General features: G+C 40.3%; 1 protein-coding gene across 1 annotated transcript; it reads right to left on the reverse strand.

Moving 5' to 3' along the window:
• Positions 1-46: 46 nt before the first annotated feature.
• dpep2 (dipeptidase 2) lies at positions 47-23,416 on the reverse strand. The gene is made up of 11 exons (XM_042060741.1): positions 23,348-23,416; positions 22,507-22,634; positions 19,266-19,392; positions 19,049-19,178; positions 18,200-18,341; positions 17,942-18,011; positions 3,347-3,523; positions 3,178-3,262; positions 3,016-3,091; positions 2,727-2,862; positions 47-1,322 (listed from the first exon to the last, which is right to left on the reverse strand). The coding sequence occupies exons 1-11, from the start codon at positions 23,354-23,356 to the stop codon at positions 1,119-1,121; spliced, it is 1,284 nt and encodes a 427-aa protein (XP_041916675.1). The 5' UTR covers positions 23,357-23,416; the 3' UTR covers positions 47-1,118.
• Between the last annotated feature and the right edge of the window lie 83 nt (positions 23,417-23,499).

The raw sequence follows: 23,499 nt of genomic DNA on the forward strand, positions 1-23,499 counted from the left end.
GAAGATAATAAAGTACATTAAAAAATCAATTCATATATTACACTGATTAGTGCACTTATTTTATTTGACAAATAATATATCATCATGCAAAAATGACATAAACCACTTTAAATTAAAAGCACAATATAATCTTGCATTATATATGGTTATGATTACATTAAACACAATATGTATTTATATCAAATACATTCAAGTGTAAATGTAAAATGATCGATACATGAAGCTAAAAATAGAAACTCCGTGGACATAAAAACAGTGATGCGAAACAGCTGAGGTGATTAGTTTTCCAAGACTCCAAGTATTCAAGAACACTCCAGGTTTGCTGCCATAGGATATTCAAACCCTTTGTTTGATATGTCTGGAAGGTTACATTTTCCATACTCAACAACTTACTGGACATGCCACATTCGTCTAACACTTAAATATTCCAATAAATGGTAATCTGAAAGTTACAAGTTAGACTATATTTTACAGTTCCAATGCATAGCAACAAAACACAGTACAATATGCTACCACATAGTGTTAATATCAAAAGAAATACTCAAAAGAATAACATTTTCATATAATGTTGTGAGCTCACTCACTCACAGTAAGAGGCATGTTTGGTAATCAGCATTTAGACGTTTTCCGACACATTTCTCAGTTACTTTATTCTATTTCCTCTCTGTATATAAATGAAGTAGGAATGCAACAATTAGTTGATAAAGGGATTAGTTGTCAACTATTAAACAATTTGCTTATCTATCTAATAACTATTTTGGTTATCAATTAATCAATTTTAGTTATTTGTAAGGAAAGTTCTCTGATTGAAGCTACTTAAACTTCAGTAACCTGTAATTTACTTATTCCTCTATGTAAACTGTAGTACTGACAGTAACCTGAACATCTTTGACGCGTGGACAAAATGAGGCATTTGAGGACGTCAGCTTGAGCTTTGGGAAATGCTGATTAACATTTTTGAATGTTCTGACATTTTATAGACCAAACAACTGATTGATCAATTGATAAAACAATCAACTGTGAAAATAATCCTTCATAGTTTCACAGCCCTGAAATAAAGTGCTACATCTGAGCTTCTAGCTGTCCGTCTAAACCCAGAGGAGAGGTCCTTGCCTGTTCTACTGAAGGAGTAAACAGATCAGGAGTAGCATCCATATGAGAGCTCCACCCGACAGGAAATTGCTCTCACTCTTGACAGTTGTCAGCCCGATGGATTTCTTGGTTGGCGTTGGAGGCCTCAGATCCAGGCGGCAAGCACCATCAACCTCCTTCAGTGGGATCTCCATCTCGCTTGGCTGGGTGCCTTTCAACGTGTCTCGTACCTGGGAAAGTGAACCCAAATAAGATTCATTCAATCAGTCCATAGATTTATTTAGAACACAAAATCACCATGTAGCACGGTCTCAATGCACTTTACAAAATAAAAAAAGAATCAAATAATCCAAAACTAAAAATAAAGTCCCTAATTGGCAGAAATGTAGTGTCCATGGGTAGGATATTTTTTAGTCACCAAAAAAATAAACAGTGAGAGAACGGCTCTTCAGAGTTCTGCAGAAAGTTCCATTTACTTGAATGGGCCTTCCCAACGTTCGGAGATCTGTTAAATCTGTATAATGACCGCTGTCAATGGCAACGGGTTTTGTGCTTCTGATTCACGTCTGTCATACAATTCCGCGAATAGTTGGTTTGCTTATCGCAATGGAACTTCACTGAAAGTGAAAGTCAGCAAGTAATAGTCATAGTCAAGTTTAATTATAGCACAATTTAAAACAACCTGTGGTTGACCAAAGTGCTCAAAAAAGTAATACAATTGCCACGCAGCACTCGAAACTTCTGTTGTGTGGCAAACAAAGCAAAACCCCTCCGCGTCCTGTTCTCCCTGCCGGTAGTTATTGTCCGATAATGATTGGCAGACAATATATTATCCCTTACATAAAACAAAAAGTGCAAATGTGAAATATACGACGAGAATATACGAGTATTAGGGCAACACATGAAGAACAAAATATTTTTTGCCATGGTGAGATTAAACTCGACATGTCGACTTTTATCTCGACGTGTCAACATTAAACTCAACATTTTGAGAATAAAGTTAGTTTGGAGAGAGAATGACCGCTCGGGACAATTGAAAGGGAGTAGTAGCAGCAACTGGAATCCATGTATTTCCACTGAATTATTTTTGGAATCTGATCCCTTATCATACCTGTTCATTCTTACTCGTTGCTCGACTTATCGTGACTAAATTCAAGATGGCTGCAAACGCTAAACTTCGTGAAGATACTGTCTGTATAAATCGTCTTGTAAGTAAACTACCAGTGCTTTTTCAAAGTTCTCAATGTCTCGTTTTAAATGTCAGGGCCCTCGGAAGTCTACCAATGAAGTGTGGAGATACATTGAGCCTCGTAAATGGGTGTAAAACAGTGATTTATTTGCATGGCTAGCCCGATGCCGAAGCACCACTATTGAAAAAGCTGTTGGTAGCATCGGCTAACTAGCGCCAGATTTTGGAGTGCAGGGACAAGCCGAGATGGGCTATGAGACATACGTTCACACTCGGTATCATGTTTCAATATACTTTAGGTCAATATCACACCGGAATTCTCCTTTAAAGGAAAAATCTTAAAAATAGCATAGTTTGTGGATTAGTGTTTGACCCACTAGATAGATACTCCATTATAAGATTATTATTAGCTATCATATCAGATAACATCTTGAGCCCAACTCACTCTCTCGACATCCTCGAACACCCTGATGAAGTTGAGCCTGAGCACTCCTGCCAACTCGGCCTCGGTCCAGTTCCTACGCAGAAGCTCCTGGATCAGTGACGGGTATTTGGACACATCCTCCAAGCCCTCTGGGAAACTACGGAACAGTGATGCTGCATTATCATAAACACTCTGACGCAGCTGAGGTACAGGAAACCACATGGAACAGGGTGAGTAATGAATCTGTCACATGTGCTATTGCCATGGAACCATGCATGCAGATATACTCATTGCATTTGGAGATACTCACTTAGAGGCACCATCAAAGTCCCCACCAATCCCAATACTGTCAGCCCCAATTTGGCTCTTGATGTGGTCAAAATGGTCTGAAAAAAGAAGAGCACTTCAATGTATCATTTACTTGATTGAGGGAGAGCATTCAGTATAGCAGTTGACATGAATGATTTCTCACCAGCAACAATGGAGATGTTTGCTTTGGGTCCGCAGCCAACAAACTCAGAGTAAAAATTGACCATGATGAGCCCCTTGTTGTCTTTCTAAAAATTGATACAAAACACAAGAATGCCATTCCACACTGTATGATACCCTTTGATACACATTTTGTGTGTGCTGAGGCTAACCAGCGCGTGCAGCAGGTTGTCTGGAATGTTACGGTGGTGGCTGCACATAGCGAAGGCCGAGGAGTGGCTGAAGATGACCGGGGCCTTGGAGACGTTCAGCACTGCCCATGCAGTGGCCCAGGAGGAGTGTGAGAGGTCCACAATCATCCCCAGTCTGTTCATCTCATCCACCACAGCCTAGAGAGAGGAACAGCGCAGACACACGTCACATTGGCAATAACAGTACTACACATTCAGCATGTACAGCGAGGGAAATAAGTATTGAACAAATCTTTTTTTTTTTCAGTAAGTATACTTCCAGTGAGGCTATTTACATGAAATTTTCACCAGAGATTAGTATTAATTTAGATAATCCACCCATAGGAGTTATGTGTAACAAAGTGGAATGACACAGGAAAAAACGTGCCTACGGAAATTTCTTAAGACGGTAGATCCTGTTCAACCGTTTCCTCTGCCCTCAACTGTTTCAAAACTAGATGTACCGCAGAGCGGTACAAAATATGACCGCCGCCCAGTCCAGCACATTTTTTCCACAAAAAGAAATCACGCTGAAAGGCCTATATGATTCTAACTGTCTCACTAAATTGCATTATCCACACTCAATTCTCACTGGTATCTGCTAGACAACAAGTAAAAAGAAAATTAGTTCATAGATTTCACATGTAAAATTCATTTTATACAACCCCACCTCCATCTTGCCTGTTTATAATTCTGAGAAATTCTTGATTGTTTGTGTTATGTTTATGTTATGTGTGTGTGTGTGTGTGTGTGTGTGTGTGTGTGTGTGTGTGTGTGTGTGTGTGCGTGCGTGCTTGTGTTTGTGCCTGCGTATGTGCCTGTGCATGCAAGCGTACATATGTCTACTGTGTGAGTATGTGTCATACGTATGATTACTGTGAATGTATGTGTGTGTGTGTGTGTATCTGTTTGTGCACATGTGTGCACATGAAATGGGTTAACATGACCCCTGGAGGCAAACATACGGAAAAAAATGGTCATCCTAGGCCCTACAGTTCTCAAGATATTCACAGAGAACTGTGTCTGCCCTACCCTCCTTTCGGGGGGTCCAGTCCAGCGGGGGGGCTACAGATCAAAGCGAAAAATGACGGTTCCATGCTATCCATGTGGGGGTACATGCCCACCAAGTTTCGTGTACCCCGGTTTTTCAGTGTCCCGGGAATCCTTGTTGGTGTACGTCACTAAATGTACACATAAATTATTTTATTGTAAGGCCCCCCATGAATGAAAGTACACAAAACTTTGCATGCATTCGGAGGGTGTCATAATGATCCTACACTTTTAATTTTGTGTAGTTTTGACCTTGTCAGCCAGAGATATTGTGATAAAAACACCACATTTTTTGCTTTTTAATTTTTAACTAGGTGGCGCTATACATGAAATAAGTGGTAATGGGATGGGTTGACATGCCCCCTTAAGACCAACATACATAAAAAAGATGGACCTCCTAGGCCCTACGGTTCTCGAGATATTCACAGAAAACTGTCTCCGGCCACCTACAGGCCAGTTGGTGTATAGTAACATAAATTAATTTATTGTGTGGCCCCCCATGAACGGAATTCCACAAAACTTGGCGTGCATACAGAGGGTGTCATAATGATCATACACTTCCAATTTCGTGCAGTTTTGACTATGTTAGGTCACAGATACCTTCAATTACAACACCTCATTTTTACTTTTTTGTGTTTAACTAGGTGGCGCTATACATGAAATGAGTGGTTATGGAATGGGTTGACATGGCCCCTTGACATGGCCCCTTGTCTGCCCTACCCTCCTTTCGGGGGGTCCAGTCAAGCGGGGGGGTTACAGATCAAAACGAAAAACGATGGTTCCATGCTATCCATGTGGGGTTACATGCCCACCAAGTTTCGTGTACCCCGGTCTTTCAGTGTCCCGGGACTCATTGATGGAAATTTGGGCATGCGAAAAAAAAAAAAAAAAAAAAAAAAAAATCTGACTAAACCTATATGACTTCGCTGCGCGGCGGTCATAATAAAAGTCATCACTACAATAATTCATTATTAAATAATTTAACAATTTAAACTATTTAACTGTTCAACTCAACTATTTAACTGTTCAGCCATTCCAACTGTCAGTTATCATCAACTATGCCTCCAGCCAACTATATTTAACCACCACCTATATAGCCACCAACATAGCACCCATTGAAATAAAGCATCTATCAGTCAGTTTTCATACCAATCAACATGATTATCCTATCAACCATCATAGAAACAGCTTTATTTAGCATTGCAACAACCATGTCTACCTAACCAAAACCATTGTAACTATCTATATATTATCTGTTTTAACACTATATATTTTACATAATATGTTTTGCATTTTCATGCACTGGTAATTCCTCAAAATTACATTTTCTAGTTTACATTTAAATCATATTGGCTTATACACATATAGCTGGGGAAATAAGTATTGAACGCTTTAACATTTTATTCAGTAAGTACAGTAAGTACGCTCACCTCGCACGACTCTATTGCTGAATAAAAACATGTCGAAGCTTGTTTAAAGTTTACTACACAACATTTGGACAAGCCTATGAAATACAGAGAGAACCCATGGAATCTTCAAGATTATCTATTCTAGACTGTTATATAATCTGTTTAGAACAACGGGCCAAAATCACATTTAAATACTGCGTCTGATTAGTTTCGTCATACAGGAAATGTCTTGAAGCTGCCATTACAAATAAAGGCTTTTCCAAAAAAGCCTATTTAAGAGTATACTTACTTAAGAGTATTTAACTGATTTTGAATCCTCAATATGTCCTGAGTAAGGGAAAAAAAACCCCGAAGAATCCCGATAGGGGAAAGTTTAGAAAAAGACCCAAATATACCCTATGCGCCTATAGTATTTTTCTCACGTGAATAGGGGAAAAAAAATTAACCTTCACATATCACCATGAAAATTACTGAGTTGATTACTTACATCAAGACAAACAAAAAATGTATTATAAGTTTTTTGAAATGGTTTGTTAACATGGGCAAACAGGGCATAATGTAATTACGTATAGTTAATTTGTATACATACCACAACAGAGCTAATAGTCCAGGCAAAGGTCTGACCCAAAACTAATTGCAACAGAATTTATTTTCACATTTTAATATTTCAATTGGTGATCTTTACACCATAGTAAAAGACCATGAAAATCCAGTTGGTGGAAATGTTAAAATGAGGGTTGTTTTATGCATTATTCTTCAGCAAATACTGACAAAACTGTAATTAGAATGTTGTAGAATACACATTCTAAAGAATATCTGACCCCATCCAACTTAACATGGAATTTTAGAATCTTGCATTGTTGAGGAACATTCTTTTATTTTCAAAGAGTGAATTCCTTTGGCTTATTTCATACTGGTTTGTTGCAAAATTGGTGTATTTTTACATTTTGGCCCTTTGAATCAATGGAAATGGTTGTTGAATCTTTAAATAGAGCCAAGTAGGTTTTTGCATGTAAGTGTTCCACAATGTGTAATCTGTACAAACACATAGTTAGTCATTATTCAGCCTAGGAAAGTGGTTTTGGTGTTTACGTAATCTGATTTAGAGGTCACTGAAACATACAGTATATCACACTAAAGCAGGGGTGGGCAAACTGCGGCCCGCGGGCCAAGCACTTTCATCCGGCCCGCCGAGCATTTCATTTGGTTATCAGGCTCCTCGCTATTTTTTTCCTGCGATAGAGACGACGTTGGTTAGCTTTACTGCAAACTGCTTTTCACTCTCCTTAGAGAATGTTTACAATGTCAAAATATCATGTTAAATAGAGATAACATCATGTTAAACTAAGTTAACTCTTAGTTATCTCCTTTGCAGCAGATCTAATGTGAACATTATGTGATCCATTTAATTGGGAACGCGTCTGGACTCACGAGAGGGAGAGAGCCGCGGTTCCAGATGGCTTGTCATTGTTGATAATTGATATCTCCTTCTTATAAGAAATTTTTAAAAGGAAATCATGAAGGCAACAGTAGTTCCCACTACTGACCATTTAAAAACTGTGAGAGGGCCCAGCCGTAGGTACAGCACTAGCCATAGCGGAGCAGGCAGAAGATCATTGAGAAATAAACGTGAATTAACGCGACTGTCTTAAAGCGACAGTGCACAATTTATACATAACATCAGCAGTATTTTTAAGCAATTCATATTTTAAAATAAATACTTTTCATACTAAATTATAGGCTATAAAAAATGTTGTGCGGCCCGCCGGCAAATTTTCAAAACCCAATGTGGCCCTTGAGTCAAAAAGTTTGCCCACCCCTGCACTAAAGTATCAGTCCATCATTTTGCAAGTCTTATAGTAATTGTCCTCTCGCCCAGGGGTTGACTGATATACTGTCTGTCCAATCAGAGGGGCCTGTATGATGCCCCTTTACTTTGCACAATTTTTGTCTAAAACAATAATCGGACAGCACAGTATGTTTATGTTAGTGAATGCAGGAAAATTGTGAAGGCAAAGTTGAAGATGGACATGATAATGTCCTACTTCGACAGAAGGGTGCAGATGGGATAACTGCAGTTAGCTTCCAAGTGACTCTATTGTTGTGACATCTGGCAAAAATGCTATACTAATAAATATAGTTTAAGATTAATAATTAACAATGCATGCCTATGCATGGATCATGGTTTTACCAAAGTCATAGAACAGTCAAAACTATACATATTCTAAAAGTATATGCACTGTACATGAAATATAGCATCAATCAACTTATGTCCCATCTTCCTCCATACCATGCATAACACATACTCCTCTAAATCAAGTGAACAGCTGATACATTTTGGCCTGCACTATTAAGGGAAACAAATTAAACACCCTAAACTATATATTTTCTGAAAGCATATACCCTCCGGAGGAGATATAACACCATTTAAGACATTTCCCATCTTCCTCTATGCCATGCACAATACATTGCCCTCTATTCTGTAAAGGCGAATCTAGTGTAAAGTGGATACATTTTGGCCTATACTATCCAGGGAAAACAAATTAAACACCATAAACTATATATTTTCTATAAGCATATACCTTCTAGATGAGATATAATACCAGTTAAGACATGTATTATCTTCCTCCATGCCTTGGACAATTTGTTTGTCAAATGTTGCAATTAGTTTTGGGTCACTATACATTAGCTATACATAATTACATTATGCCCTGTTTGCCCATGTTAACAAACAATTTAAAAAAACTTATAATACATTTTTTGTTTGTCTTGATGTAAGTAATCAACTCAGTAATTTTCATGGTGATATGTGAAGGTTAATTATTTCCCCCTATTTGCGTGAGAAAAATACTGTATAGGCGCATGAATAGGGTATATTTAGGTCTTTTTCTAAACTTTCCCCTATTGGGATTCTTCGGGGCTTTTTTTCCCTTACTCAGGACATATTGAGGATACAAAATCAGTTAAGTTTGCTTGTGTTGCAATTTGTTCAACCCTTTCTCCTAAAATGACTGGACTAAAAGGGCTGATGCTGATCGGTTTTCAACTATTTTGGTACGATTACACATGACAACTGATCAGTTGGAATGGCTGAACAGTTAAATAGTCGGATAGTTTAAATAGTTAAATTATTTAATAGTGAATTATTGTAGTGAGGACTTTTATTTTGAAACAGTTGTGGGAAGAGGAAACGGTTGAATAGGATCTGTAGTCTTAAGAGAGCCAGATTGTATGCTTAAAGCCTGAGACAAGTTAGCACGACGTAGTCATACTCAATTCTCGTCAGAATATGAGTCTGATACTGCTCATAATTATGGGGCGTGTTTCAACCGATACAGGGGGGGAATGCCTCTGCACTCAATTGGATAGACCTAACCAATCAGAGCAACAAAATAGCTTACCGTGAGGTGTAGGAAGAAAACACACTAACCATCCTTATTCTCCACAAATGCCTTAACATTGTTTTCTGGTCTTTTGTAAAAGTTAGTGCCGTCAATAACTCCTAGCCTACAACACTCATTAGCGAAATCTAAGAGATACGTAGTAGGGTAGGCTATTAGGAAAAAACTGATAGCCTATATCCCCTCCATTTTTAAAAATAATTGCTTGCTGCTACCACAGGTTACTTTATACAACCACAGGTGGCAGTGTGGTGACTATATAAAACATATTGATGTCAATGGGGCATTTTGCCCATGTTCAGGGTGGAAAATAAAAAAGAACGATTTGCATAAGACAAGTCAAATTGGTGTTTTCAAAAAGAAGGGATCATGGAGAATAAATAAAAACATATTTAAAAAATCTTTGTATATTCCCACAAGGTGTTTGGGTGCTCTGAAAATGATAACCAAAATGATTTTTCAGACTTGTGAGGTCTGCTGTTCAGACCCTGAAGGGATTTGTTTTCTGTTCATTGCTTTTTGTGAGAGTGTTTCTACTTATCTCAGTAAGGAAAATAAATCAAGAGCCTATGTTGAGTACAAATATGTCTTCTGAAGGCTTAAACAGAGCCCAGCCAAAAACTCCAATAAAATTTTTATCAACTTTGAGGGACAGCTATGACCATGCAGGATTATCCAGACCAAACGTGACGATTTTGCTACATACTATTCCTATTTATGTACCAGCATGCAAAATTTGAGCCTCCTACATGGTTTAGTTCTTGTGCTGTGGGCTTGTGAACTTTGACAAAAAAAAGAGGCCGAACAAAATCGACACCCCCCTCCCCCTGTAAAACTGGCTGTATCTTGGAAAGTATTGATCTTACATAAGAGTAATTTTACAGTGTGTCTCCTGGGTAACATAGGTACACCTGGTAATTTTTTCAGAATTTTTTGAGACCTAAGTGCGTGGGCCCTGGTTGAACTGACGTGGAATGACCCAATTCTGTTGAACATTGATATGCTACAAACATGTTAAACAGCTGGGAAAGGCTGTCGCAAATCCCTCGAACAGGTGGTCAATCAGAGATTTCAAACGAACGAGGGAACATGTCGCAACGCAACAGCGCTGCTTTCCCTTGATGAAAGTGAAACCACGAGCTTTCCCACATCTCAACTTTGGCCAAAGTTTTCAGAAATAATCGTTTTCAATGATAAAACCTCATTAAATAATATGCATTTTCCATATGGGGTCTTAAAAGCCATGTATCCTTCTGGTACAGCGTTTTTTTTTCAAACATAAGCCTGATCTAAGCGTGCTCAGATGACGTGATAGACCAGGCGCTGTTGCTCACCTGTCCATCATCGTAAAGCCCGATTTGATTGGTCCGCCCGATCTAGGGCGAGCATACTTGCTCCACAATGGAGCAATGCCAGACCAGAACTTCCCGACCTCAAATGTTGTGGGTGGGACTAAGTTCGGAATGGCACCCAGGCTAGAGACAAGTAGATACAAGTAAGATAAGTTGATGTAGTGTAATGGATGTTGATAGATAGAAAGTTTAATGGATTTTGATAGGCAGATTGTTGAGTGAATGGTTTGAAGATGGATAGATAGAAAGTTAGATGGAATGTGCCTTATATCGTTGTAGAATGGAGGGAGACAGAGAGTTGGCCTAGTTAGTTGAGTTGATACAGGTGCGATCAGTTTAATTGGGTCTTTGAGGGGGCCTAGATGAGCAGCTGGCAGTTGATACAGGTGCAAATCAGTTGAATTAGCCCTTTATGATGTCATAGTGCCAATGCAACGTATATGGGGGAAAATAAGCTTGCTTTCTTGTATTTCAACAAGTATAAAGTTGACAAAGATGAAAAATACATTGAAAACAAATATACCTCCGCGCTACTGCGGGTCACATCTAGCGCATCGACGGGAGAGGACCGAATCCAGTAAATGAAAAATACATTGCTCAAGTGTCCTTTTCAAGACCTACGTTACAAAGTTTCTACATTAAACGGTTGAAGCTGAATTAGACACAGATGGTTAGGAGAAGAAGAAGAAGAAGACGATGAAGAAGAAGAAGAAGAAGAAGACGATGACGACTTTGGATAACATTCGGACATCAAAAGGGGGTAACATTACCCCTTTCTATTACATATCACAGAAAGACATTCAGCTCAGAAACTGTGGGTTGGATATAAGTGGAATATTTTGTACTTTTGTACTATGCTTTACGTCTCCAGCACTGCAACGCACGCAACCGTGTGTGGGGCCGTCAGAGTCTGTGTGGTGCTGATCCACTAGCACTGCACAACATTTTGTCGTGTCGCATTCCATTCCGGGAAGGCAGCACTGCATTTGAAAAAATGTAGCGCGTCAAAAAGGCTGATGCCCATCTTTATGCAAATGAATCCGTTGAACGCGACGCGACTATCCAATGAAAGCACGAGGTTGTAGGTCCTTTGTTCTACCACAACAGTGCCTGTGAAACTTTGGTTCCGCTTATAAGACAAATTAATGTTTTAACGTCTCTTCCACGACCACCTAATAGTCCATAAACCAAACGAAACTAGGATTTGGAGGAATACATTGACTGTTGGTGGTTCTGGTGAGGATTTGAGATTGCATTGAGTAGTTTAAATAAAACAAGATTTCGAAATGGCTTGCATAATTTGTATAGGCTATTAATGTGTTGTATACAGTTAAGTTGAATTTCCCCTTGGGGATCAATAAAGTATCTATCTATCTATCTATCTATCTATCTATCTTATAAGTACATGCCTATTGTGGTCCATTTGTGGAAAAACACTTAGGATAAGTTAAAACGAACTGAATATGAGCTGCTAACTGACATTTTAAATGAAACGCCCACACACGACTGAACGAGGGGAGGCAGCGCGACACCATGCGTATGTCGTGTCGTGCTAGTGGATCAGCGCCGTAGCATGCGATGCGAACTCCGCAACGCAGTACCAAATCTTGACGCTACCCTCCATGAAGACGCTTTGATGGGCGTTCCCTTTTGTAGATGGGTGGAAACGGCAGGGCAAGAGCAGCCTAGTAAGGCTACTAGGGTAGCCTAGTAAACAACCAACCAATAAACTTCATAACTTCATAACACTCACCATCTATATTAATGTAGCGTCCGAGGTCACTTAAGAACATACACTGATACGTATATATCTTTGGATGAGACAATGGCTCTCTGTTTAATGGCGGTTCACCACAACTTACAACAACGAGATCTCCTCCACACCGGAACCTCAACACCCCCAAACTTGTCATTCCCATGGTAACTGATAAACAATTGACCTGTCGCTAAGCGCCACCCTTAGAACGCTGATGAGCCAATGACAGTATGGCCTCAACGGGACTCGGACATCAGCTCGGACAACTCCATAGGAAACAACAGGGAGCAGGCATAAAATGACAAATTAATGGTTATTTATAGAGTTTATTAACTCAAAAACGTCAAACGTTTTGCATGGGGGACGTGTAATACTGATAGCCGGTACCCCGAGAGGCTAGAAAACGGGGTCTATATTTTCATCAACAGTAGCCTACAGGATGTCTCTCGCATTTGCAACAGCTCGACGTAATGTAGGCTACTAAGCCAACAACGTGGGGACAGGTTCCCTGTTAACCCTCTAGGCGCCACAGGCGACTATAGTCGACAAGATGCGGTACTGAATAAAACGGCCGATTTAGTCAAATAGGGTGTCATATTTCGTTCGACTTCCACTCCACTAGATGGCAGACATGTCATACGTCATCCCCGAGTCGAAAAAAGGACACGCTTTAAACAAAACTTTCTAGCTACAGCGCAGTGAATCAGTGTATGAAATACCGGAGCTAGTGTGCGTGTGAGCCACTTTGTCAGAGCGATATTGTCAACGTCAGCGAGTATTTGCATTAGATTATCGTCTAATGGCATCAAAAAAGTTTACCTGAAATGAAGTGTTGGGTCTTCTATTCGCGGACCCTGATTCTGAAGGGGAATATCTGCCTTCAGAAAATGACGGTGATTCGTTTAGTGAGGCTTCAGATGCGTCCCTGCCTTGCAATGATGCAGCTGGACAAAGTGAGAGTTTACTCCATAGTTTAGCTTACACCAAGCACAAACGTTGAATCGTTTGCCCAATGTCACTGGTGGGAATAATGTTTCACAGGTTCGGAGTGTTCATCGGGAAGTTAGCAGGGTGTTAGTGGTGTGGCGAACGAGGCTGGAGGTAGCCTAATATCCATAGCGCTAGCTTCTGTCTTCTGAACGTGTGCCTCTCCACAATCGCGGCGACAGTAACGTGGTGGAGCCTTTGTCTAATGCCACTGGGTATGTTAGACGAGGTCGAAGTGCTCATAGGACAGTTAGGGGGGAACGTAGTGGCAGTGTGGGGAGTCGCAATGAGAATGACAGTAGGCCTAGTCCGAGCTGCGCAAATTCTCTCCACTCGGCGCGCGCGAGGCAGATCTGGCCATGCTGCTCGCATGGTGGAGGTGGTGACACGCTCTCTCCCTCTCCCACACACACACACACACACACATTAGGTCATGCATAGTCTATCACAAGATGATGGGAATGCCGGCCCTGTATGGATAGGGATAGGGAGTCATTATCTCTACAGCAAAAGGCCTGCTACATAAAAAAAAAAAAAGTCAGCCATTTAGTAATGATTTACACTGTTGATTTGCTATCTACTTCCCTGATCATTTAGGACATACAGTACACTATGTGTTCCTTTTTGTGTGTTCATGTCCTTGTGATGTGTGTGTCTTTGTCAGCTAAGAAAAAAAACAAAAAAACATCAACAAAAAGAAAAAAAATACTAACATTGTCTCTTGTCTTGTCTCGTCATCTCACTCCTGATCTGTGCCTTGCCGTGGCAAATGAGCTTTTGAACTAAACAGGTCTTGTCTACTTGTGTTTGTGTGTCATCTGAATAATATATATGTGCCCCATACATGGAATCAGAGTGCCTACTGTATGTAGTAAATGGAAAATCTCTACAGCAAAAGGCCAGTCTACCGCTACATGCATTTGGTTTGTTTCTGCCATTTATTAGTAATGATTTACACAGTTTGTTCACTACTTACTATTTACCTGAGCATTCAGTATTGTGCAATATAGCATTCAGAAGGTGAGGGACATTTTGGGGGGAAAGAAGTGGTGCATTTATCATTCAAACATGCAACTTTTCATGAAAATTCTATAATCCAAGATGGCCGCCACCATATGACGTCATAATATGCAAATTAGATATAAACATTTAATCTCTACATACACTTTGGGTCATCCTTAATATTTCTCTAATTTACAGAAAGTCTCTATCTCTTATCACTTTTAAGATATAGCCTTTTGAAATGAAGATGTCAAAATTGATCGTTTCGGAAAAAAACCTCTGGCGCCTAAAGGGTTAAATCCCAAGATGAAAATGCTCATTAACCAACTACTATATTCTTACTACATCAAATATTAACGTAACATATCTTAGTATCAATCTTCCACTAGCTAGCATTAACGTCAGTGGTTTTTGCACGGCTACTCGCCACAACTGCTTGTCACCTTGTATGTAAGTTTTGAATACACCCCTCCATAGCATAATTAAGTCCCTTTTGATAGCTTCTGGAGGAAAGTAAATCCTCTTGTCGATCAAAACGTCCTCAAAGCCTGCTTTCATATACTGTCAGCTGCCATTGTCCACAATGTATTTCTAATCAAGTCTGGTTTGTTTGTCCGAGTTTTTACACGGTAACAATGGGGGGCGGGGCTTAGCGACAGGTCAATTGGCCGTTCTTATATTAGCCTAAATGCTACATTAACAATCTCACCAACTTTCCTCCACGCTTCATTTCGCATGAAGTTGTCCCTGTATGATTCTAGTGACACATCATACAAACACGGAAATGTAGACACTGCTATGATGAATTTTTCATCTGCCATGTTTCTGTACGTTGTTTTGGCGGTAACCACACTACCGGAAAATTAGGTTTTGTTTAGGCTACGTGATGATGGAGCTCCCCTGCGTATTGCTCTGCTATTGGATACTCGCCTCGCGATGGACGGATTCATTCTCATAAAGTTGGGGATTGCTGAACTTTTGGACGCACCGCAGCCACAGCTCTCGTCGCACCGCATACCCAGAATCGTTTCTCATAGAAATGAATAGGGATACTGCGTCGCGGAGTTCGCATCGCATGCTAATGTATCACCAGCTTTACGGCTCCCACACACAGTTGCGTGCGTTGCAGTGCTGGAGACGCATCCCGTTCACTTTACATGGGCTTACGTCATCCGTTGCCGAACTGAATTGTGGGTCAGTTGCGTCGCGTTGCTCCCGACACTCGGTTGAGAAGTTCAGCTGCTGCGTGGGTGTTCCCGACGGTAGCTATCCAAATGACTTCATGTATAACTGTAATTTGATTGGCTGGTGCCGTCTATTGTTTGATTGGCTGGTGCCGTCTGTTGTTCGCTTGTTCGTAATTTGATTGGCTGGTGCCGTCAGTCGGTGCAGCAAAAGTTGAACTTTTCGGCAACGGATGACGAGAGCCCATGTAAAGTGACTGCAACACACGCAACTGTGTGGGAGCTGTGATGAATGGTTGAATGTACATATTTAAAGCAGCCTCATTGCTAAGAACACTCCATCATCTGCTGCACGCTATTGATATGCAACAAGGCATTGTGCATACTACACCTAAGAGTACTAATAGTACTAAACACAGCAGATTCTTTGAAAAGGTCACATTTCCTTCCTTCTGAGAAGACTAAATGCTTCCCTTTTTTAAAATATGCCTCTGCATATCTGCAGAGACTTGTCAAGATCTGTGACCTGTTAATTAAGATGACGTTAAGGATTTCACCCGTTGTGTTAGAATCAGTGGCGGAACAAGTCAGAGCCGGGCCGGGGGCGGGGCACATGAGCGGGCCCTTTATTAAACTCATCATAACATAATTTTACAACATAGGCTACACATGCCCGCAACAGCGGGTCTTACAAGCGTCAGCGCCACGGAGAGCAACTGTAATTTTGAAGTCCATCGAACGTACATGAAGTGTAACCAAGAGAACAACAACAAAAACAGGCTACATGACCCATAATAATAAAACAACAATAATACGCAGCACTATTTGAAGGGCATACGACGAGCCTTGCGCTTCGCGAACTCGTCCACGATGCTCTGTGTATGTCCATTTTCTTTGCTCTCTCATTCTCTATGGTGGTTTTTAATGATCTTTAACTTGGAGAATGAGCGCTCAGAGGTTGCAACGGTGACGGGAAGAGTCAAAAATAAAATTAGGGCGGTGCAAATCACTGAATGCAAAAGTTACTGCTGTGTGATTGCATTGTCGGAGCGAGGAGGTGGTTTCGGGGGCTCAAGCCCCGAATCTCTTTTCAAAAGCCCCTAATCTTTTTTTGTATGTGTTTTCAATTTCCAACTATTCTAATTTTTAATTTAACTTCCCCTCGGTTTCTCTGTAAATGTTACAAAATGTAGCCTACTATTACTGAGCAAATATCCCTTACTTTCAAAGCCCAATATTGACAGATAATCTGATTTCCCACAGGATGAGTTTAGGCAATGCCAGATCCGAGATGCGGTTTACGTCATAAACCTGGCAGGAAAGTTCAGAGCGCCGCAGTCAGTTTAAACAGAAAGCCGGTAAGAAAAAATATTGTCAAGACATTATGCAATTAGGCTACTGTACCCCGGAATACAAAAATAAACTTCAGAAAGACAGAAAGTTTGTTGTACTGTATTCTGTAGTCTGTAGTCTCAATTACCGAATCAGTAGATATACCTGTTGTCAGTTGAGTTCGTTCAATTTATTGTAGGCTAATAGCCTAGGCAAATATGAAACGTAGATGTAACGTGGCTACCGGCGGGATTTTGAACTTGCATGTTTCATGCATTTTAGGGCAAAAAATACCATGGGATTGATGTGTTCTCCATTTGAGGAAGGTAATCAATTGCGGGCGTGCACAGACAGCTGAGACACAGAGCGCATATAGGCCTAGGTTAGGCTACTTTCACTTTCTAGAGCGCATTCATTAGGCTACGTAAAAGATGCTTCATACCAAAACAACGATCAAACATTATCAAATGTATCATGATGACGTGTTGTCACAAAGACTTACTCCAATTAGAAAATCGAAACCAAAATCATGTAAGTGTAAGTGTTCTCTCATTGACGCCTGTAGGAGACAATATCGTTGATCCAATTTTGCGAATTTGCACGTCGTAAAGTTCAATATGAGAGTTAAAATAAAACCAGTCATACAGCAGAACATTTTATTCAATATTTTACACCTACTAAATCATCAAAGTAAATTTCAAAACTTTTCAGCAACCGTAGTCATAACTCGTCCTGACTGGGGCAACCTATAAGCCTAATACTTCCCACTCTGATAAAAATGATTGAAAAGAAACCGTTTGCATGATCTTAGCTCCTCCGTGGGAGTCCCGTCCCACCTTACCCGGAGGTGGGAGAGGGGCGCCCCCCCAAGCTCCGCCCCGGGTTAGAATCATTTTGGGAACATAATGTTCTTCTCTCAATTTCTTGGTTATTCACCTGAAACAGTTCATGCCATGGCAGCCCAGGCATGTCATTGCAGACTTGCAATCAATTCGATTTGAAAACATTCGACTTTAGTTTTATCTTTACTCAGCTACAGTATATGACCATTATGAATCATTCCATTTATCAGTTTAATTGATATGTTTACCTCCAAGATCCTACCTTTCCAAATTCTGATAAACTGCTGTTCTTCTTTTTATACACTGTATAAAGGTTTGATGATGATTCAGCCCTTAAAAGAACAACAGTATCCGTTACTAATAGAGTGAGGATTTCTGCAGCTCAATTCATCATGAGTGGTTGCATACATCAGTCTTTTAAGGTGGATACTCATCTTGTACTCTGCCATTACAAGTGTAGACACAGTTACACAGAGATCTATAAATAAAAGACATTAACAGAGATGTTTTGGTTATTTACCAGGGTGTGTTGCATGTGTGCGTCAGAGCCATTGAGCGCACTCCTAGTCTGTAGAACATGCGTAGCGCAGGAAGGGAGCTGTCTACAATGTGTCCACCCTCAAGGCTCAGTATACATGCAATTTTCTTAGTATTCCTCAGCCCTTAAGTGACAGAACCCACAAAAACACATAATCCAGATTTAATGGCAAATGTTACAACTGACAAGCTACACAGGATATAAGCAGTTGGATTTTCCACTTCTTCTTCTATATCCATGTGAAAAGTGGAAATGTTAAGCGATGCTTTGTCTGGATAATAGCCCTGACAACTGGGCAGTCGCCGTACACAAACAACAAATTGGGCAACCCTCAGAAATTGCACATAATTAAGGAAAAAAGCCCAAGGACATCATTAAGTTTTCTGCTGCTATTACAGACATCAGTACCGTCACATAATTACATCTGAATGAGTTTCCTCTCACGACAATGAGAAATATTCAATTCAATCAAACTGAAGTGGGGAAAGAATGCTGAGGGGACACAGTGGCAGAGAAGAGGTTGATTTTTACAACAACAAAGTCTGTTTAGTAGAAACGTAAGACCACACACATCCCAGAGCCAAAAATTGGACAGATGCAGGATCCAGCATGAATGTATCACAAGAGGAAAAGTTTTCCGCATTCCATTTAGTTCCCATTCTAACCTTTTTCTGTTGTGTGACTTCTGTGGCCAGACTTACTAAGTCTGAGGAAGAGCCAAGAGTTTAAAACGTCACACAATAATAAAAAAAAATATTATAAATGGGAGATAAATGTGTGGTGTGCAGATCTCTTTTCCTCTACAGATAAGCCTCTTAGTATTTACAGTACCTTCGGATGAATTGACCATCTCAAAATCTGGCCATTCACTACACAGCCGGAGAATCACATCAATTTGCTCAAGGGCCAGTCGCACAGCATCTTTGTCTTGGGCAGTGCACATCACATACGCAGCAAACACCTGCAGAGACAGAAGACAAACAGAAATTATCATCTAAGATATCACTGGATGAGAGTAAAAATATTTGTAAGTAGAGAGTCACATTACCAGCGCTCCAACATAACCAGTTTTAAGGCGATTTATGTCTGTGGCAACTTGTGGAATCTTGTATGGGTCAATCTGACTTAGTTTATTTTTATGCCTGATCCTCAGCTGTAGTGCAAGATCATTGTGTCTAAAGGGAGACAAATTATTTCAAGTGCAAATATTGAACACACCTGTAAAGTAAATGTGATCAATGAAAGAAGTAGGATAACCAAACAGATCTGGGGGGTATTCCATCAACCTCGCTAAAGGCCAAACCTGGCTTATTTTGATAAGTCTCGCTAATTTTAGTGAGAATTCCGTTCCATTAATGAGGTTAACGTGAATCCCAGTTATGGGAATTTATGCCACAGAACTAACCTGCTCCGTAGCAGGTTAACTTTCAAGCTAAATTAAGCTGTGTTGCAAAAAAACCCAATCTGTCGGAAAACGAGTCCAAAAAGATGGTTCCTTCAACCTGTGCTCTCGTCACCTGTAGCCAACTTCAAAAATAGAAGTAGGCCTATAGACATGTTTTTTTCCGACAGTGCATCAAGCATGGATTTACACATTCACTAGCTCCAAAGAATGTATGAAGATTATACGATTAAAATGTTTTAGCTTCACATGCGTGTGGAAGCTTCTCCAACACACATATTGCACACTGCCCTCTCCCCACATACACAGCACACTATCCCATCTCCCCTGTCATCCCCCCAACACACACACCAAGACCCCTGGCAGTTGGGTTAGCCCCTTGAGCCGTGGATCTGCCCAAGGTTTCTTCCTTGGTAAGGGAGTTTTTCCTTGCCCCTGTTGCTCTTGGGTGCTCCTTGTTGGTGCCCCCGCCAATTCCAGTTCTCCCCCACCTTTCTTATGCAGCCCTTGCCACTTAATCTACTAAACCCCTCTTCTACTGCACTTTTTACCCCCCCACTTTGCACAAATAGGCTGACACCAGACATAATTTCACTGCATTTCTTGCTTCCAGTAACTATATGCATGTGACAATAAACTTCCTTGTATCCTTGTTCTAGGAATCGTGCTACTCTACGTCACTTACGTTCGGTGGTGGTGTAACGTGCAACGAGACGGCATAGGAAAGGAATTAGTCTACAATCTTGCGTGTTCGCAGGTTCGCTTCCCATACGAAGTATTAAGGCTACATTGTTTATCACCTTGATAATAACATTTTTAGTTATAATCTTTGATGAAAGACATATGTCTACTGCTGATAAAGGGTCATGCACATTTAGGGTGACCACCTGCTAATAATCCCAAGGGCGGACAGGGGGTATTTTTTCTGAGGGACAATGTGGGACACTGCCTGGCGCGGCGGTGCCCCCACCTCACGGGCAGACTCACTGATAGTGGTTTACCAATTTCTAGCACGTATCCACCGTACATGGTATATTAATAATGCCCTCCCCTAAACATGTGTAATTGCTGATGTATCATGAATAGGCCAACCAATGTGTATTTTTTTTTCTAAATAAAGATTCATAATACTTTGAACATTCAGTGAATTGACAGATCCACTTCCACTTACGATTTACTTTAGCTAGGCCTATTTCATTTTATTTATTTCTCATTACCATTTATTCACTTTAAATAAATTATAATGTAAAGAAGGAGCTGTAAAAAACGATAAGGGGGAGGAACTTAGGCCTATACTTTGTTAAATTTAACATCCCCACAATTTAAATTAGAAAACCATGTTAACAAATTACCTACGACGGACCTTACACCTAGGGAGAGGGGGGTGTAATTTAAGTCATAACTTGTGTTACCAGAGCCCGTCTACGGATTCTCTGGTGTTACGTTGAAACTATTCAATTTGGTACAACCCTATACATTTTAGTATCGTAAACTTCAACGAGCCAGTTTACGTTAGAACTGAGCTATATAGTATAAGTATACTTTTTTGATCCCGTGAGGGAAATTTGGTCTCTGCATTTAACCCAATCGGTGAATTAGTGAAACACAAGCACACAGTGAACACACAGTGAGGTGAAGCACACACTAATCCCGGCGCAGTGAGCTGCCTGCTTCAACGGCGGCGCTCGGGGAGCAGTGAGGGGTTAAGTGCCTTGCTCAAAGCAGGGCACTTCAGCCGCGGCCCACTGGTCGGGGCTCGAACCGGCAACCCTCCGGTTACAAATCCAGAGTGCTAACCAGTGCAACCCACATGCAGATGGAACTTACGTGCAACCGGCTGCAGGATATAGAGCGACCAATTTTATTTTGAGCAAGCATTGATTATGCGTGACAGTCTCAATTTGCAGGACGCATGAATATGGCTTCAAACGCTGAATATGGCTTCAAACGCGCTACGCGCGGGTGGTCAATGCACATTTGGTAGGCTGTCCAGTGTCTGATGCAAGCCAAATGATAATTATTCTGTAGCCTAGGCAGCTAATAATTAAAACTGCTTCATGTGTCGACGATTGTTCATGAATGTCAAATCAACTGTGTGCTACACAGATTAAATACTAGGCACAAATTGAATTGAAAGCCATTGCATTTCAGATCATTTTATTTCAAACACTTTGGGACTTATGGGAGACATTAGGCTATTATGTTGATGATAATTTATTTTATGACCACCTACACCTTGACAATAATTTGGAGTGAACTCTTTTAATATAAGAACGTAGGCTATAGATAGTTTTGAATATATGCCAAAGTTGTTTTTGACTTTATACTATGTATTCATTCACTCGTTTTGTTCAAGCATAGACTGTATAGTCTATGTGTTCAAGAGTGAAGCCAATCAAACTCGCAATTGATTTCAAACCATTAACATTGTAAATGTATGCTTTCATTGTTCTCCAATTTCTGTAGGCAATCTATTTTTTTCTCTCGATGTTAAATTTGATGACTTTCGATGAAAATCATGTAGATGGCTCTTGCCTATCGAACATAAATCGTCTAGTATTGTCTTAATTTTACGACATATATCGTCTTTTCGTCAATCTACTGTTTTGGTCTACTTTTCTACCTCGTGCACGAGCAGAGATGAAGCTGAAGTAAACCTCGCTTGAATAACCGAGGCCAAGACGCCGCTAACTTGAGTTAATGGAACGGCTTCAGCCCCAAGTGAAAGTCTACGCTAGTTCAAGCCAGGCTATTTCTGTTAAGCGCCGCCTTCATTAGCGAGATTGATGGAATATCCCCCGGGTTAGATCAAAAGCCAACAAACTAACACACTTGAGGAAAAACTAAACTCCATCAACAACAAAAACGCAACCATATAAAGACTTACCCGTCTATTAATGGATATTTTAACATAAGGTCCACAGTTTGTTTTCCCAAGCTTGACCCAGAGTTAACATCACACTGGACCAAGAGGACACACCATAAGAATATCCAGACAGTGTGCGGCAGCATTTCCTGTGATACATCAACATAGGTTTGTGTGCGCAAACATTCGCGAGTCAAGAAATTCACGTCAGTAGCCAAAACCGACTTAACGTTCCGGTTAAAATGCAACTGATACATTGGCATTGGGGCATTTTGTTCAGTAGCTAAGCGCGTAGCCTAATGATGGATGGATAGTTAGATACTTTATTCACCCGAGAGAAATTTTAGGCATCCAGTAGCTTATACAGCCATAACACAACAAACACACACACACTCACACATCTCTTACATACATAAAAATCACTCACAGAAATGTAAAACTTTAAAGAGCATGTGGCGTGAATGTGACATTGACATTCGCAGAAAGATGCTATAAGTACATTTGGAAGAAAGGTCGCATACAAATATGGGCTATGCAATAAATAGCCTATGCACGCCTTAGTTAGAACATTTCCGTGCATGTCAGAGTGATAAAAACTAACTCCCACATAGGCGTTTATTTGTTTGTTTACGTGGTCTTTAAAGATAAATGCCCGTAAGATGAACTGATATGTTTCATCAAAGTATTAATCGTATTGTCTATTTAAAATGCATTTATTTAATTGCTATAGGCTACGCTATAGTTAAATGGAACTATATAGAATACAAACTGCCAATGGCAAACTTACTGTTAATTTTCCAGAGTACCTCTGGCTAACACTCTGTCGTAGTTGTCAGAGAGAAATATGCGTTCGGCTACATACCATGTCCATGTCGGTACACCCCACCCATGACGCTGTAATATTGAACTTTCTGAACCAGACTAAATCATACATTTGTCGGAGATTTCAGTCTCATCATCGCCCTCTACTGACTAAATTACGGATGTTCATATAAACAAAGAACAGTAGATTAA

Source organism: Alosa sapidissima, chromosome 14 (genome assembly GCF_018492685.1).
Source record: "Alosa sapidissima isolate fAloSap1 chromosome 14, fAloSap1.pri, whole genome shotgun sequence".
Classification (NCBI taxonomy): Eukaryota; Metazoa; Chordata; class Actinopteri; order Clupeiformes; family Clupeidae; genus Alosa; species Alosa sapidissima.